Here is an 18,967-nt window from a genome sequence, read left to right on the forward strand (position 1 = left end):
TGACTGTGGCAAGGTTGGCTATGCAAATCACTATTGTGTCTCCACAGCATCCTTAGAAAGATTATCCACATTGGTTTTGCGTCACATTTGCATCAACAGGGATGTCAACAAAATGGGAAGGATTAAAAAAAAAAATGGAACCAATGTGTTGACATGAGAATCCTATCTCTAAAGACAGAATGGTGAATATCTATGTGACTGTTCCATCAATTTGTCTTTTAGGACCAAATTAAAAACCCACCATGATGTGATTCCTATCTCCTGCCTGACTGAGTTCCCCAACGTGGTCCAGATGGCCAAGGTAGGATGACAAACAGTCCAGAAGGAGATGTGAATGCTCCAGCCCGGTGGAGAATGGTTGGAAAGGGATTTACTGGATGTGAAGTTGAAATAAAGTTATTGTATAAAGTTGCAATGGCAGGAGGAAAAGTTTAAAGTACTTTTTTATTTTGCAGCTGGTGTTTGAAGAGGTAAATGTGGACAGATTTTACCCAGTCCTCTACCCAAAGGTAGGCTCTGTATTAATCTTGAAATTATTCAGTTACCTGGTCAGCTCTGTACATTTACAATGGAGTAGCTAACTATAACTAGTTTACGATACAATAATAGTATGGTCCAACAAGGAGCATTTATTGCTGTTTTAATGTTTTATTTCTCAACTACAGTGTATTTATGTTCCCCCCTCACCGTTTTACATTGCAAGTCCCCTTCACCTTGACTCTGCTGAATGTACTATTCAAATTTTTTCCAGGCTTCAAGGCTCATTGTCACCTTTGATGAGCATGTCATCAGCAACAATTTCAAGTTTGGAGTCATTTATCAGAAGTTTGGCCAGGTGAGTGTTTATATAGCCTGTGGTTGTAAAATCATATAAAGTAATATACATTTATAACAGTTGGTCCTGTCCTGTATTTGGAGTATTATTATGACTGTGCTACTTCCTGGTCATCATAGGACGCCAGCTTAGCCATTCTCAGGAGAGTTTAGGTGTGTGAGCTTCTCCCTCCTTCCCAAACTAAGAGGATTTGCTGTCCTTCCTCCAGAGGAGGCCTGATTGATTTCCTGTTGAGATCAGATGTAATACTTCCTCTTTACAGCCTTGTGTTTCTCCCTGCAGACCACCGAGGAGGAGCTATTTGGGAACAGCGACGAGAGTCCTGCTTTTGTAGAGTTCTTGGAGTTTCTGGGGGACAAGATTGAGCTCCATGACTTTAAAGGGTAAGCGTGGCCTTAGAATGGTATTGACATGGCAGATGAAAGACTGATCATGTCTCTCGATTACAATTGACTTTGACATGACTCCCTGAATGATGACACTTCAGACGTTTAAAGCCTCGTTTATTATGGTAGATCTGCTCTGATTCTCTCGATTTAGAGCAATATAATATTCTGAGTGATACGGACATCATGATTGAGTGGAAGGGGATAACTGCCCTTGGCATTCACTCTATGATGGATGAGACAGAGTGGTGTGGATGCGCTGGCTGGTTGCACTGAGTCTGAGACGACCTGTGCTACTGCTGTTGGTGATGTAACGGTCTGGTTCACACTCTGGTTCTGCAGGTTCAGAGGAGGACTGGACGTCACCCACGGCCAGACAGGAACAGAGTCTGTCTACACTAACTTTCACAACAAGGAAATCATGTTCCACGTGTCCACCAAGCTGCCATACACAGAGGGAGACTCTCAGCAGGTAACTAGCTCTCAGGCCCTGTCCTGTCTGTCATTATGTCTGTCAGTAGCTAGATTGGATGTATAGTATATCTACTTCATTTCAATCAAGAAACATCACTGGGGAACGGGGGGCACTAGTGAGAACCACATGGAGTAGACGCTTCTCTGATTACCTCTTCCTCACCCTTGCTTAAATTTAATTTATACACAATGCTATTACTTTTGCCCGACCAAACTGCTACAATGAGCAACTCCATGAGAAACACGGCCAAGGGGAAACTAATTAATCCAAATACAACCAGAAAGAAAGACGGCAAAGTTCCCACCACAGCACAAGATGAGGATGGCGATGCTTGCGTTAGCCTGGCCATAATGCCTGTCCCGCCATTTTCCATGGTGTTCTTCAGCTTGCATGGCTAACCCTGACTCAGAGCCCTCACCGACTATTATATTAGCAGCTATCAAAAAAATGGAAGAGGACATGAACACTCAATTTAATCATCTCAACTCATCCTTACAATCGGTGCAAGCCTCCCTGGCTGAACATACAACCCGCATTATTGATCTGGAAGGAAACGCAGGTGACCACAAGAAACGCATCGCCACCCTCGAGGGACAGTAAGAAGAGCTACTAACAGCAAACAAAACTATGAAACTCAAGCTAATTGACCTTGAGGGACGTTCAAGGCGTTTGAATATCAAAATCACAGGCTTGGAAGAAAAAATTAAGAGGCAGACCAACACAGTTTGTGGCAGAATTTATACCAAAACTGTTAGGGATTGACAATTTCCCCCAAGGCCTAAAAGTGGACTGAGCGCACCGCATCGGTTTGCTCTCCGCTACGCATCCCCGCGTCATGATTGCCAAAATACACCTTGACCCCGAGAAGGAAAATATTCTGTGCCTGTCCCGCCAGCAATTCCCCTGTCCTTCAACGGAGCTCGGGTTAACATGTACCCAGACAACACAGCTGAGGTAACCAGCGCCAGGCCTTTCATGGAGCTAGAAAGAAACTCAGAGATGCGGGAATCTGACACGGCCACCTCTTTCCTGCTCGGCTGATTCTTACCGATGGTAAGGTAAAGAAGGTGTTCGGAAAACCACAGGATGCCGAGTCTTTCGTTGACAGGATTACTACTATAGCCACTAACGTCTAGGACCCGATAGGGACGTCCCGAGTAGCTGTTCACCGTGATCGGTAGGGCGGATTACCCCACTGTTTTCAGATATGACAGCGATGTGATTGTCCTATACAGGCGGGTAAAACTGCACCTGACCGATTTCCCTGTTCCAGTGGGGACATATTGACGATATTGTTTTGCTCAATTCAGTTATTTTATTAGAGCAATTGTTATAGACATCAGGGTAAGGGGGCCCAGTCGGACCACCTGAAGGAACGCTAATTTAATTTAATTATAAATTGGTTAGCAAGCCTACAGTTGAAGTCGGAAGTTTACATACACCTTAGCCAAATACATTTAAACTCAGTTTTTCACAATTCCTGACATTTAATCCTAGTAAAAATCCCTGTCTTAGGTCAGTTAGGATCACCACTTTATTTTAAGAATGTGAAATGTCAGAATAATAGTAGAGAGAATGATTTATTTCAGCTTGTATTTCTTTCATCACATTCCCAGTGGGTCAGAAGTTTACATACACTCAATTATTATTTGGTAGCATTGCCTTTAAATTGTTTAACTTGGGTCAAACGTTTCTGGTAGCCTTCCACAAGCTTCCCACAATAAGTTCCTCCTGACAGCTGGTGTAACTAAGTCAGGGTTTCTTGCTCGCACACACTTTTTCAGTTCTGCCCACAAATTTTCTATGGGATTGAGGTCAGGGCTTTGTGATTGCCACTTCAATACCTTGACTTTGTTGTCCTTAAGCTGTTTTGCCACAACTTTGGAAGCATGCTTGTGGTCATTGTCCATTTGGAAGACCCATTTGCGACCAAGCTTTAACTTCCTGACTGATGTCTTGAGATGTTGCTTCAATATATCCACGTAGTTTTCCTGCCTCATGATGCCATCTATTTTGTGAAGTATACCAGTCCCTCCTGCAGCAAAGCACCCCCACAACATGCCACCCCTGTGCTTCACTTGTGGGATGCTGTTCTTCAGCTTGCAAGCCTCCCCCTTTTTCCTCCAAACATAATGATGGTCATTATGGCCAAACAGTTCTATTTTTGTTTCATCAGACTAGAGGACATTTTCCAAAAAGTACGATCTTTGTCCCCATGTGCAGTTGTGAACCGTAGTCTGGCTTTTTTTATGGTGGTTTTGGAGCAGTGGCTTCTTCCTTGCTGAGCAGCCTTTCAGGTTATGTCGATATAAGACTAGTTTTACTGTGGATATAGATACTTTTGTAACCATTTCCTCCAGCATCTTCACAAGGTCCTTTGCTGTTGTTCTGGGATTGATTTGCACTTTTCACACCAAAGTACGTTCATCTCTAGGAGACAGAATGCGTCTCCTTCCTGAGCGGTATGTCGGCTGCGTGGTCCCATGGTGTTTATACTTGCGTACTATTGTTTGTACAGATGAATGTGGTACCTTCAGGCGTTTGGAAAGGATGAACCAGACTTGTGGAGGTCTAAAAAAAAAATCCTGAGGTCTTGCCTGATTTCTTTTGATTTTCCCATGAAGTCAAGCAAAGAGGCACTGAGTTTGGAGGTAGGCCTTGAAATAGATCCACAGGTACACCTCCAATTGACTCAAATTATGTCAATTAGTCTCTCAGAAGCTTCTAAAGCCATGACATAATTTTCTGGAATTTTCCAAGCTGTTTAAAGGCACAGTCAACTTAGTGTATGTAAACGTCTGACCCACTGGAATTGTGATACAGTGAATTATAAGTGCAATTATCTGTCTGTAAAAATTTGTTGGAAAAATGACTTGTGTCATGAACAAAGTAGATGTCCTAACCGACTTGCCAAAACTATAGTTTGTTAACAAGAAATTTGTGGAGTGGTTGAAAAACTAGTTTTAATGACACCAACCTAAGTGTATGTAAACTTCCGACTTCAATTGTATGTCTCCCTGTAGTGTCCAGCAGTTTCACAGTGTTTATGGGGGAATTTATATTCCACTTCGTTTGGGTAAGTGGATGGGGGAGGGAGATGGAGAATGTTTTTTTGTGTTTTTCATTTGTCCTTTGCTCTTTACGTGTTGCGCCAACCCTACTGCTACAATTCTAATGTATTTGAGGACCAAATAAATATTTCTTATGGCTACTGATAACTCTACTACTTCGCCACGGTCTGGCGACATTACCCTTCTTTCCAGGAATGTACGAGGTTTGAGAACGAATTTGAAAAGAGGAGAAAAGTCTTTTCCCATTTGAAGTCTTTATCTGGAGATATTATGTTTTTACAAGAAACTCACATAAAACATACAGAGCAATGGAGATTTAAATGTAGTTGGGTATTTATCAATCAACTGTTTCATCCAAGGCTAGAGGTGTAGCCATATTATTTCGAAAAACTGTCCCATTCAAACACATTTCAACTATAAGCGACCCCTAGTATTATAGTACTAGGCCACATTCTATCACAACATGTAACATTTTTAAATCTTTATGCACCGAACCCAGGGTTCTTTCAGAATGTCTTCAATCTCTTACCAGATTTATCAACCACACATTTAATTGTAGGCGGAGATTTTAACTGCATTTTGGACCATTATATGGATAGGTTTCCTGCTCGCCCTACCTCTTCACTGAATTCCACTACTGTCTTGAATAATTTAATTGGAACAATGAACCTTGTCGATATTTGGAAATTACAACACCCTACGGATAAGGATTATTCTTTCTTCTCACATGTGCATAAATCATACACAATAATTGACTAATTTTTAACAGACTCTAAATTGACATCTAACGTCACCTCTACCAAGTAGCATAATATAATAATTTCCGATCACAGTCTCGTTTTATTACAAATGGATTTCGGCAGAACAAAGCCTCAATTCAGTTGGAGCTTTAATCCAACATTACTCAATGATGAACAATTTCACCAACAAACAGCCAATTTAATTACGGACTATATGTCCCAGAATGATAGCTGATGTATCCGACTCCACTTTGTGGGAGGCATTTAAAGCTGTTATGTTATTAGAAATCGAGGACCAGCTCCTGGTGCTTGAGAGAGACTATATGGAAGCGCCCTTATCATTCAAGTTGAATGACATAATAAAACTAAAATATGAATACAATACTATTCTCTCTAACCAAGTATACACAATGCTATTAAAGATTAAACAAAAACACTTCGAGTTGGGTGACAAACCGGATAAACTACTGGCGTGCAGCTGAGAGGTATACAGGCCAATAGAACTATTCATTGAATTAAATCTAGTACATGAGCTGTTACTACGGACCCAAAAGAAATGAATGCATGTTTCACAAAGTTTTATCAAGACCTCTACCCCTCAAAGACCACTGCAGATACCGCAAACATTTCTGATTTCCTCCATGCCCTTTCCCTACCTAAATTATGCGGCGCTGCTCAAATGGAGCTAAATGCAGAGATAACTTTATGAGGTTGTCTCTGCAGTACGTTCCTTCCCTAATGGAAAAGTGGCTGGCCCTGACGGCTTTGGGATCGAGGTTTATGAAAGCTTAGGTTACTCCTCTTATGTTGAGGATGTTTAAACACTCCATTGAAACTCGCAAATTCGCAAACTCCCGACACCAACTTATTCAATACAAAGTGAGTCACAGACTACACTATTCCAGTACCAAATTACACTCATTCTACCCCTCGGCCTCTCCGATATGCCCTAAGTGCAAATCTGCAGAGGGTACCCTGGGTCACCTCTTCTGGTCATGCACCAAACTGCACGCATTCTGGCAGGATATTTTGAAGTGTTTCTCAGAAGTATACAGCTGCAACCTCATACCAGTCCCTGATACTGCTGTTTTAGGCAGGTCACAGCACCTTACGACTTTAACCCACTGGGAACAAAAAAACTTTACAATATGGCATGGTTATTGTAAAAATAAACATTTTAAGCCTTTGGAATAAGGAGACTGTACCTGTTTTTAAAACCTGGTTAGCTGAAGTCACCAGCTTGCTACATATAGAAAGGATTTGACATGATGTCTCTGGCAGATCTAATACATTTGTTAAGATATGCAGCCCTTTATCGCGTATCTTTCACGTGATGATGGGAAACACAACATACAACCTGCAACCAACCCTGATCCACTAATGCCGAGCATAGTCCTTATACTGTACAAATATCAATGAAGCAGAGTGCCAATTTCTTAAGAGCAATGTTGTGTTCTGTAGTTTTATTATTTTTATTTTTTTGTCTCCAGTTGAGGGGTGGGGGGTATTCTCAATGTATTGTTTGCTGTCATTATCTGTGTAACGATTCTCGTTGGTGGAAGGAGAGGAGGACCAAGGTGCAGCGTGGTAAGTGGTCATATTTTTTTAATAAAAAACGAAAACACTTGAAAAAAATAAAAAAAAACAGTCCTGAAAGGTGAAACAAAACACTAAACAGGAAACAACCACCCACAAACAAAAGTGGGAAAACAGGCTACCTAAATATGGCTCCCAATCAGAGACAACGATAGACAGCTGCCTCTGATTGGGAACCACACCAGGCCAAACACAAAAAAACAGAAAACCTAGACTTACAACATAGAATACCCAGACATAGAATACCCACCCACATCACACCCTGACCAAACTAAAAATAGAAACATACAAAGCAATCTACGGTCAGGGTGTGACAATCTGTCTGTTTGTAAAACTGAAAATTCATAAATAAAATATATATATATATTTTTTTAACATCACTGGGTAATCAGTACCGGTTTGTAAAAAATCCACAAGTGCTAGCCACCATGAACAGAACTGTTATTCTTTTCTCCTGTTGGTGTGCTCAGTGAACCTGTCTGCTTTGACCCGAAGGGGATATTTCTCATGACAAGTTGTCACTTCCATGAAGATAAACGTGGGGCAACATGTAGTTTCTCATTTGAGGACACAGTTTGGTGGCTTGATGCTTTCTCCTGCTGCTTTGAATGACCTCAGCTACCTCACCTGCCTCCCTGGGAGAACCATCCCAATGAGACTCTTATTCTCAAGAGATGAATGAGCAGCAGGGCTGAGCTATGTGGACAGACAGACACACGTAAAGCCACAGGAGATACCCTTGTAGGCTAAGACGATCAGAGATTCACTGTGACACCAACGACATAAAGGCAAAGATGAACAGACACAATGTGTTGAGAGGAAGAGGAAGGAAAACAACTAGCAGTCTAAAGCTGAGGCTGACCTGGCGTTGAGCCTGTGTTGAGTTCATTATAGAATGTCTGTGTTTCACCATGGTTATACATGGCAGCTTTCACTCCCTCGCTGTCCATCTGCTCTCATGCATAGTGGATGTTCTGGTACCATCTGGCCCCTACTAGCGTGCGTGCGTGCGTGCATGTGTGCGTGTTTGTGTGTGTGTGTGTGTGTGTGTGTGTGTGTGTGTGTGTGTGTGTGTGTGTGTGTGTGTGTGTGTGTGTGTGTGTGTGTGTGTGTGTGTGTGTGTGTGTGTGTGTGTGTGTGTGTGTGTGTGTGTGCAAACATCAACAACAGGTCTCAGACTGCCCACTGACCAACCATGCAACACAAGAACCCTGCTCAACATAATGATATTACTGTATAAAATGGCTCGTTTGAGCCTTACATCTGCCTTTGACCTTGTCATGTGATCGGTCCTGAGTTTCTCACTTTAGTTTTTTAATGAGATTATTAAATAGATAAAGCCTCTATGACAATAACAACTCTTCCTTATTTCTTCAGAGCTTGAAACAAATGGTTGATTGTTTTCATGTGTAAAACACAGTGGCAAAATACACAACTATATAGCAATTCAGCAGCTAACAAGAGAGGAAATATCCATAAAGCCCTGAAAATAAATGTTTGCCTTAATGTTTTATTCATACAATCGATATGCTCTGTGTTATTTTTTTTGACAGTAGTTTGCCCTGTAGTACATGTCATTCATCAACAGGTGTCATGTGGCCCTGCTGTGTAGAATAATTCCCCCATGTTCACAATGGTGTGCAGAATAACATGGAAACTGGTGACTGATCAGTGAGTCAACACATGTTAGGGAGCAGGAAGCTAAGCTGCAGAGGCCTATAATCACAGTACAGGGAAATAGGTCCTGTCCTTTTCAGTCTCCAATCACTGAATGGGTTATAGGCCTTTCAATATGCATCACATGACCTCCACTGTTTTATGAAAAGTGCTTGTAGAGAGATGTTTCATACATACAATTAGTAATCACAAATTGTTTCTGTAGTAGACTATGCATTTAGTGGAGTATTTACCTATTTAATTAATCTACATAGGTGTTCTTGGCTGACCTAAATGTAGTGGTTAAGTTTATATCCATAATGGTGACAATGTTGTGTTTGCAGTTGCAGAGGAAGAGGCACATAGGCAACGACATCGTGGCCATCTTGTTTCAGGAGGAAAACACACCCTTTGTGCCAGACATGATAGCCTCCAACTTCTTGCATGCCTACGTGGTGGTGCAGGTGGAGAATGCCTGCTCAGACAATGTCACGTACAAGGTACTGTTAGCCGAGGGATAGTTGGACTCCTCACAGTCTATAAACCTGTTCAAGCCTCCTATTTCAATACATAGAGGCTTGGCACAAAGCAACCTGCATATTCCTTATTAGAGATCAATCAGTAACTGACTGGCAACTAACTGTCCTGCTTGTTCCTGCCTATTACCTGCCTCTTAAATGTTTATATAGGCTAGTCAGTGTTATGTCATTTAGTGGTGTCATATGGACTGTTGTCATTTGGGTACATTCTACCTCTCTTCTACCCCTCCAGGTGTCTGTGACAGCGAGAGATGATGTGCCTTTCTTTGGACCCGCTCTACCGGACCCAGCCATCTTTAAAAAGGTGAGAAGTCATGAATCTAAATAATGGATAAACTAGGTGAGCCCATGAGAGGGACAACATATATTAATTCAGACTTTCCTCCTCCCTCCCTTTCTTCTCTAGGGTTATGAGTTCCATGAGTTCCTGTTCACTAAGCTGATCAATGCGGAGTATGCCTGTTACAAGGCTGAGAAGTTTGCAAAACTGGAGGTGAGAGCAGGAGCGTGCCACGGCATGCTATGCAGTGTGGGGGCGGAGTCACGCTGCTCTCGCTGCACCATTTACCGTACCGTCTGTCTGTGTTAGTGTGGATGCTGTATGTGAGGGTGAATGACTGGATCATGGCCGTTTGCAGACTATCAGCTCCTGTTCCTTTGTTTGTATCTCTGTAAAGGCACATGTTTGTGTCTCTGTGTGTGCGTTCATGTGTTGAACTGTATTGTACACTGAATGCCTGCAGAATTGTCTGCACAAGTGTTTACATGTCATTGATTTTTATTGAGGACACTATCCTCTGACTGATGAGTGTGTGTTGTTGTCAGGAGCGCACGCGGTCGGCCCTGTTGGAGACCCTGTATGAGGAGCTACACATCAACAGCCAGTCCATGATGGGCCTGGGAGGGGACGAGGACAAACTGGAGAATGGGGCTGGGGGGGGAGGGGGCTTCTTTGAGTCCTTTAAGGTAACCCCCTACTATGCGAGGTGCAAGCTTAATTGGGCACTTGACCTGCATGAAAGAGGTTGAATATTGAAAAATAAATGCTTTCTTTATTTCCTGGAAGGGATTCTGGGTATTCATGCATGAAAAATAAGGCACAGAAAAGGAAGTGTTTTTGCTCTCTGGAAGTGCGCTGATGCTGTTGAAGATTGGCTGTTACCATATCATATCCCACTGTGTCATGTGACCAGAGGAGGATCAGAGAGTTGGGAGCGTCCCTGTCAATGTGCATCCAGCACTCTGACTCTAAGTCCTCCATCAATGACCATTAGGGTGGTGGAGTTTGGGCAGGGCAGTGAGCCATGGCAGTGGAGGAGCTGTGATTGTGTGTCTCTGACGAACACTGTAATGGCCTCTCATTAGGGAACGGATGAGCCTGCCCGCATGGCTCCCCATTTGCCACTCTGCTCTCTTCCTCTCTGGCTCTGTCTTGTCTCTCTCTCTCTCTCTCTCTCTCTCTCTCTCTCTCTCTCTCTCTCTCTCTCTCTCTCTCTCTCTCTCTCTCTCTCTCTCTCTCTCTCTCTCTCTCTCTCTCTCTCTCTCTCTCTCTCTCTCTCTCTCTCTCTCTCTCTCTCTCTCTCTTTCTCTCGCTCTCTGTCTCTCTCTGTTCCTCCCACTTTCTTCCTGTCTGTGCCTCTCTCTTATTCTCTGTCTCACTCTCTCTCTCCCTCTGTCTTTTCCACATCATTCATGGATGAGTCTACTGAACACTTGAAAGACATTGAAGGATTATTATGCACTCTCCTCTGAATACCCACCCTCAGACTTCATTCAAACCTACCTGTCAGTGTGAATCACTGGAACTGTCTCCTCTCTTCCACTAAAAGACATGTTCTCTCTTTTAGACTCTTTAACTCTCACTGATCTACACTGCTCTCAAGTGTTCACATACGGTCCTGCACAATCTCAATCACAGGTTATCATTAGAATTCAGGGTTAGTGTGGTTGAGGCGAAGTTTAGGGTCCATACACACTCACCGATCGTGTCTCCTCATCTCTCTCTGTACTCTGTAGCGGGTGATCCGCAGCAGAAGCCAGTCTATGGATGCCATGGGCCTCAGTAACAAGAAGCCACACACTGTCTCCACTAGTCTCAGTAGCAGCTTTACCGAGACCCCCAAAACCCCAGGGATAGTAAGTAACCCTTTTGGTATTACCAGAGGCCCACGTGGGCCTGTCTACTGACTCCCCTGTAGTAGACACAGACCCTCCTCTAACAACACCCAATACCAACTACTGCATACACTATCCTCTCTCCACTGTGGGATAGTCATTGACCGCCTGTACCTACCTGTGCTCAAATCCCTTGATTAAACACAATGTTTCATATATGGTACCCTCATATCAGTCACCTCCATAGTTTGCCATTTTCCATAACTTTTTCCATGGCATTTTCATATGAACCACTGTTTATTTTACAGTAGTGTTTATTTCCATGTCATGAGAATGGGAAAGGGGATACAGAGTCAGTTGTACAACTGAATACATTCATCTGAAATGTGTCTTCCATGTCATTCAAAGTCATGCTCAACCCTAAATCATATTCATTTCATATAGTTAAATCCAGTTATCAGAGATGTTAGATGTAGCTGGACTTGGTATGATGGTATAATCTGCTCACAGACCTGTTGAGGCTATAAGTAGGTGGTGGTGTGCTTTTTGGAAAGTTGATTTTATGTGAATGATCTCGAAGAACCTTTAACCCTTTGTGCCACTTCATAGACTTTGTGGGCTTTTGAGTCTTCTAAGATTGTGAAGCTTGAATTGCTTTCTCTGGCAACCTGAGAGCCATTTGAGAAGAGATGAGTTTAGCTGTCAGACTACCCAGAGTCCCTCCCTTGTTATCTTGCTGTCATGAGTGTTACCTTGCCCTCCCTTGTTACCTTGCTGTCATGAGTGTTACATGGGCGCTGCAGGAAGCTAGTCTGGCATGGAGCTGTGCATGGAAGGCAGTTGTGGAGATAAGAAGTGTATGCATGCATCTTTTTCCACTTTGTGTCACTTTACAGGTTGCAAGTACTCTGGCATGCAATCCAAAGAAACAGCTGCTGGTTTACTATTGGTTTACTAATTACTTTTTCCTGCTACATTCCAAAAAGTAAATCTGCCCTTTGGATTGTGCCAGTCCCTCCTTTCCATCTCTCTACCTCTCATCTACCTATTTAAACAGGTTCACTCTGTGATTTGACAAACTCCTCTTTGTGTTTGTTCATTGTCAGGACAAGGAAAGAAGAGTGAGACCAAGCTACACGGGCTATTCTGCCCATATGCTGTATCTTATTCAATTTCCTTCCGCACTCTGTGGTCTCTAACTTTAGTCCAGCTTTCAATGTGAATGGCTTTTCAATGGGAATGGCCTTTCAATATGAATGGTCTTTCAATGTGAATGGCCTTTAAATATGTGCTCATATGTCTCCTGTCTTCTGTATCGTATGGTGTACTGTGAGCTCACATTCTAATTTGTACCATGCTGTTCAAATGGTGTATTATTGTATCTTCTACTCTCATCCTCTTTCTCTTTATCCCTTTCTCTTTCTCTGCTTCCTCCTCCCCTGTGTGGTTCAGTCATTACTTGTCCCAGGGAAAAGTCCCAGTAGGTATCATGGACGTCGCGGCAGTGCCATAGGGATAGGAACAATAGAAGAGGTTCATGTATAAATCTCCCTTCTAATGTGCTATTTCTCTGCTCTTTTCTTCGCTTACTTGTGTGGTTCTATGTCTCTTTGCATGACTCAATTACTGTTGCTTTCTGCTGAAACTAATATTTTTTTAGAGCCATTTATAAAGCAATCATTTTCTACATCTCAAGTGTGGGGTAAAACCACTAGGTTGTAAGAAACCTATAATTTAGGTAATAAGATTTTCCGTCACAAAAGTGGAAAGGTCTGTGAAAATAATTACTGGTTTATTACCTTTGTGTATCAATTCCTCTCTTTCACTCATACAACATGATGGAGTAGCTCAAATAGTATTTCACCAACAAGCCACTGTCACTTCATTTTAGTCCCCCCATAACGTTTCTCATGTGTTGTAGATAGCAAGTATCAAATACGGAAGGCATTTGAGTCATTGTGCTGCAGAATCTCAATGACATTCAACAAATGCCAATCAACAAATGCCTATTTGAATGGAGTTCATGTTTTCACTGAATGTAAAACAGACCAAGTTGTGTATTATAGCCCTACAGTAGCCTCTGTCTTTTACTTTATAAGTCATGCTAGAGGAATATAGTATTGTGGCTGACTAACCTAGCCACTCCTCCCCAGTCTCTGATCATTCCTGGGAAGAGCCCCACCAGGAAGAAGTCTGGGCCCTTCAGTGCAAGACGGAGCAGCGCCATCGGGATCGAGAACATCCAGGAGGTGCAGGAGAGGAGGTGAGAGGAGGGCTTCTTGGGATACCTAGAGAAGAAAGAGGAAAATGGGGTGTCAGAGAGAAAGCATAGAAGATGAGAAATGAAAGGTACCAGAAGTATGGTCCAATACCAAGTCATTCTGAATGGCGGTCAACTGTGTCGCCGTTGCGTTAACATTAGTGGCTAATGTTAGCTAGCAGGTTAATGGTAGGTTAAGGTTAGGGATAGGTTAAGGGTTAGGGATATGTTAAAGTATGGCTAGCTAACATGCTAAAGTACTTGCAAAACGCATTGTTGTGTTTAGCTAAAGTTGGTTATTAGCTAAGACGCTAAAGTTGTCACCGACGCAATTCGAACACACAACCTTTGGGGTAAAGAGATGAGGCATTCAAAGATATGCCAGGTGACTGGAGAGACGTGTTGGTGTTTGACTCTTCCAATCGATAAACTGATATGCATTATAGCAGCAGTGGCGGTCAGTGTCGTTTATGATGAGGGACGATTTTTTTTCCTCATGAGCACGGCCTTATTTCTATTACAGCATGTTGGGTGACTGTCATTCATATTCCATTCACCCAGTTCAATGTAACATCGATAGGTTTAGGCTACTACATGATACTCTAATTTTCCCGATATCAATCATGAGGTTGCTACAACCTAGCCTATGAATGAAAGTTTAAAACACAGGTCGAAAAAAAAAGTGAGATGACAGACAGTGACACATGGACAGACAGTGACACATTCAATACCGCCTTGTACACTCTTGTCTGCATCTAGCTTATCTAGGGTGTAATCATTAGTCCAACAGTTGCAAACAAGAGTTTCTATTAGACAAATTCAGGTATGTTTATCCCATTTAAGTAAAGTTGTTCTCCCATTTAAGTAAAGTTGTTCGACAGAATGAATACACCCCTGATCACACACAAACAGTTCACTTTCCTAGCAGCCACATAGAAACAGCATGATCCTTTTGATCAATGTATAATTACTTCCCGCAGCTATGCACTTTCCTCATCTCACATTTTCCCTTCGCTTGTGGACTTCAGTGCACAACACATCAGCTGTCTGTGACCGGGCAAAAAAAACTTTCCAAGCCAAACCTTGATATCATAACCGAGTCAACTACTCACCACATTTTTTGCCCTGCTCTGCTAGCTAGCTGAAGCTTATGCTTTCAGTACTAGACTGATTCTCTGATCCTTTGATTGGTTAGACAACATAAATAGTTCATGTCAGTCCCGTTTAAAAGAAACGTTTTTCAACAGAATCGGCGGAATGAATACACCTCTGATCACGCATAAACACAGTTCACTTTCATAGCAGCTTTGTTGTATTCCTTCTTGCCTCTATGCACTCTCCTCGTCTCACCTTTCCCTTCGTGTGTGGACTTCAATGAACAACACATCAGCTGTATGTGACCAGGCGGATAAACCTTTCCAAGCCAAACCATGTCATAACCACTACACACATCCTACATCGTTGTCCCCATATTAGCTAAAGTAAAGTCCTAGTCAACATAGCTAATATAACTAATGCATTAGTAAACCTGCTACAATCATGCAGTAACGTTAGTGTATAGTCAGTAAGCAGTTACACCGGCGGGCCCCGGTGGCAATAAATTAATAAAACCAAAAGCTTACCTTGACTTGGAAGAGTTCAAGTGTTGTGTTGGTCATAGCCAGCTAGCTAGCATAGCATCCCTTTGTTTGAGCCGGGTGTTTGAGTAACTAAACTGGCCACCTGCATTTGCTAGCTAAGTAAGTGAAAGTGAAAAAAAGTCTCTCTCTCTCTTGCTTCTCCTTCATTTTTGAAGAAGTTAATTTGTTCAAAACTGTTCAACTAACTGTTCTTTCTCTCTCTTTGAGTCAACTCTATGTAAACTGGAAACCACATATCCTGAGGCTGCATTCATTGTAGCTGGGGATTTTAACAAGGCTAATCTGAAAACAATACTCCCTAAATTCTATCAGCATATCGATTGTGCTACCAGGGCTGGTAAAACCCTGGATCATTGTTATTCTAACTTCCGCGACGCATATAAGGCCCTCCCCCGCCCTCCTTTCGGAAAAGCTGACCACGACTCCATTTTGTTGCTCCCTGCCTATAGACAGAGACTAAAACAGGAAGCTCCCGCGCTCAGGTCTGTTCAACGCTGGTCCGACCAATCTGATTCCACGCTTCAAGATTGCTTCGATCACGTGGACTGGGATATGTTCCGCATTGTGTCAAAAAACAACATTGACGAATACGCTGAATCGGTGAGCGAGTTTATTAGCAAGTTTATTAACATCGGCGATGTCCTACCCACAGCAACTATTAAAACATTCCCAAACCAGAAACCGTGGATTGATGGCAGCATTCGCGCGAAACTGAAAGTGCGAGTAGGCTTGATTACCAACAACAACGAGACGGCCTACAGGGAGGAGGTGAGGGCCCTCGGAGTGTGGTATCAGGAAAATAACCTCACACTCAACGTCAACAAAACAAAGGAGATGACCGTGGACTTCAGGAAACAGCAGAGGGAGCACCCCCCTATCCACATCGATGGGACAGTAGTGGAGAGGGTTGTAAGTTTTAAGTTCCTCGGCGTACACATCACGGACTAACTGAATTGGTCCACCCACACAGACAGCGTGGTGAAGAAGGCGCCTCTTCAACCTCAGAAGGCTGAAGAAATTCGGCTTGTCACCAAAGGCACTCACAAACCTTTACAGATGCACAATCGAAAGCATCCTGTCGGGCTGTATCACCGCCTGGTATGGCAACTGCTCCGCCCACAACCATAAGGCTCTCCAGAGGGTAGTGAGGTCTGCACAACGCATCACCGGGGGCAAACTACCTGCCCTCCAGGACACCTACACCACCCGATGTCACAGGAAGGCCATAAAGATCATCAAGGACAACAACCACCCGAGCCACTGCCTGTTCACCCCGCTATCATCCAGAAGGCGAGGTCAGTACAGGTGCATCAAAGCAGGGACCGAGAGACTGAAAAACCGCTTCTATCTCAAGGCCATCAGACTGTTAAACAGCCACCACTAACATTGAGTGGCTGCTGCCAACATACTGACTCAACTCCAGCCACTTTAACAATGGAAAAATGTATGGAAAAATGTATCACTAGCCACTTTAAACAATGCCACTTCATATAATGTTTACATACCCTACATTACTCATCTCATATGTACATACTGTACTCTATACCATCTACTGCATCTTGCCATCTTTATGTAATACATGTATCACTAGCCACTTTAAACAATGCCACTTTTATATGTTTACATACCCTACATTACTCATCTCATATGTATATACTGTACTCGATACCATCTACTGCATCTTGCCTATGCCATTCTGTACCATCACTCATTCATATAATTTTATGTACATATTCTTCATTCCTTTACACTTGTGTGTATAAGGTAGTTGTTGTGAAATTGATAGGTTAGATTACTCGTTGGTTATTACTGCATTGTCGGAACTAGAAGCACAAGCATTTCGCTACACTCACATTAACATCTGCTAACCATGTGTATGTGACAAATCAAATTTGATTTGATTTGATTTGAACTACTCACCACATTTTATGTAATGCAGTGCTAGCTAGCTGTAGCTTATGCTTTCAGTACTAGATTCATTGTCTGATTCTTTGATTGGGTGGACAACATGTCAGTTCATGCTGCAAGAGCTCTGATAGGTTGGAGGATGTCCTAATTACTGTGTAAGTCTATGGAAGGGGCCTCCTTCCTAGGTGTTCTATTGAAGTCAGTGTACCAAGAGGACGACGGAAGCTAGCTGTCGTATGGCCACACCATAGTGCTACCTTACGGAGTACTGTAAACGTTCATTGCAAAACAGTGTGTTTTAATCAATTATTTGGTGATGTGAATATATTTAGTATAGTTTAATCTAAAAAGCATAACTTTTCAGTGTTTTACAATTTTAATTTTTATGAAATTCACGGAAGAGGATGGTCCTCCACTTCCTCCTCTGAGGAGCCTCCACTGATTAGCAGTAATGTCTATGAGCCCATCCTGATGCCTCTCTATCCCCTCCTACCTCAGTCGGGAAGTGTCCCCCAGCACACAGAGGACTCCAGACAGTGGACACATCTCCCAGGACCCCAAATCAGAAAACTCATCTAATCAGAGCTCACCAGAGATGCCCACAACAAAGAACAGGTGAATAGACAGTATTTAATAGTGCTGTCAAGCCCATGCTGAAGAACATGTGTATAGTGTGTGTGTGTGTGTGTGTGTGTGTGTGTGTGTGTGTGTGTGTGTGTGTGTGTGTGTGTGTGTGTGTGTGTGTGTGTGTGTGTGTGTGTGTGTGTGTGTGTGTGTGTGTGTGTGTGTGTGTGTGTGTGTGTGTGTGTGTGTGCGTGCATGTTAGAGTCGTCAGAGTAACCCAGGTGTGTAGTTTGGCCATGTGTTGCAGGGCCCCGTCTATCCCTGAGGCCCAGGACATGTCCCGCTCCTCGTCCAACGCCAGCAGTTTCGCCAATGTGGTGGAGGAACACGATAACGAGGGCATCGAAGAGTACGACACAGGACTGGTAGGTGCCCCTCTTTTTCGATCGTCAATCACTAGCATACAGCACACCATCACATAGAGGTCATGTCAATATAATAATGACACACTCAAAATGAACAAAAAGCTAAAGATCCTGACAATTTCTGTTGTGTTTTTGTTTGTTGCAGGAGAGCCTGTCCTTTTCTGGAACACCACACAAGAGGGACTCATTTGCGTACCTCTCCTGGGTAGAGGATAGTGTGAGCAGTACTAGTGCCACCAGCCAGGGCAGCTCTCCAGGTGAGTTGTTTCATTAATGTTTTCAATACTGCCATAAGGTACAAAAAGTTGAGTTTGTTTGTCATGATGGCTCATTGTCTACCCCTTCCTGACAGCACCTGCACGGTCCCAGCAGCCTGAGGGGGGCAAAGGCGAAGAGCTCAAAAAGGCGGAGAGCCGAGACAAGACAGAGCGGTCATCATCGGTGAGATCGGTTTTACTAATTTAATAATCAGATCCTCTGTAACATCTCTGCTCGTTCACTGTACTAGCTGTGTACATTGGAAGACAGATTTCATTCCGCTTACATACAGGTATATATAACCATTTATAAAACTGCTTATAAATGTACAAATGCCCTAAACTTTTCCTCTTCATTGTTGTTCAGTAATTGTGGTCTTTGTTAACCTTGTCATTTTCTTTCTGTGTCTGCGTCCAGAACTGTTAGCCTCTCCCCATTGATCACTACATGGATGTCCATTAGCAGGTACCTGTAGTTGTTCAACTCAGTAGATGTAGCT

At 42.9% G+C, this 18,967-nt stretch overlaps 1 protein-coding gene across 15 annotated transcripts in view; it reads left to right on the forward strand.

Annotated features, from left to right (window-relative positions):
• Nucleotides 1-18,967, forward strand: part of LOC139557889 (rap1 GTPase-activating protein 1-like) — a 168,987-nt gene that overhangs the window by 147,183 nt on the left and 2,837 nt on the right. For 12 of the 15 annotated variants that reach the window (XM_071373300.1, XM_071373236.1, XM_071373227.1 and 9 more), the window contains 15 exons: nt 223-301; nt 456-509; nt 752-835; nt 1,118-1,218; nt 1,564-1,693; nt 9,104-9,259; nt 9,531-9,602; nt 9,705-9,791; nt 10,124-10,264; nt 11,315-11,434; nt 13,567-13,676; nt 17,720-17,836; nt 18,075-18,210; nt 18,356-18,467; nt 18,563-18,651. In XM_071373300.1, coding sequence (XP_071229401.1) covers nt 223-301; nt 456-509; nt 752-835; nt 1,118-1,218; nt 1,564-1,693; nt 9,104-9,259; nt 9,531-9,602; nt 9,705-9,791; nt 10,124-10,264; nt 11,315-11,434; nt 13,567-13,676; nt 17,720-17,836; nt 18,075-18,210; nt 18,356-18,467; nt 18,563-18,651 — 1,588 coding nt within the window. Of the gene's footprint in view, nt 1-222; nt 302-455; nt 510-751; nt 836-1,117; nt 1,219-1,563; nt 1,694-9,103; nt 9,260-9,530; nt 9,603-9,704; nt 9,792-10,123; nt 10,265-11,314; nt 11,435-12,865; nt 12,947-13,566; nt 13,677-17,719; nt 17,837-18,074; nt 18,211-18,355; nt 18,468-18,562; nt 18,652-18,885; nt 18,934-18,967 lie in introns of all 15 variants that reach the window. The other 3 variants (XM_071373209.1, XM_071373190.1, XM_071373219.1) reach the window with 3 other exon arrangements.

Source organism: Salvelinus alpinus, chromosome 2 (assembly GCF_045679555.1).
Source record: "Salvelinus alpinus chromosome 2, SLU_Salpinus.1, whole genome shotgun sequence".
In the NCBI taxonomy this organism is placed as follows: domain Eukaryota; kingdom Metazoa; phylum Chordata; class Actinopteri; order Salmoniformes; family Salmonidae; genus Salvelinus; species Salvelinus alpinus.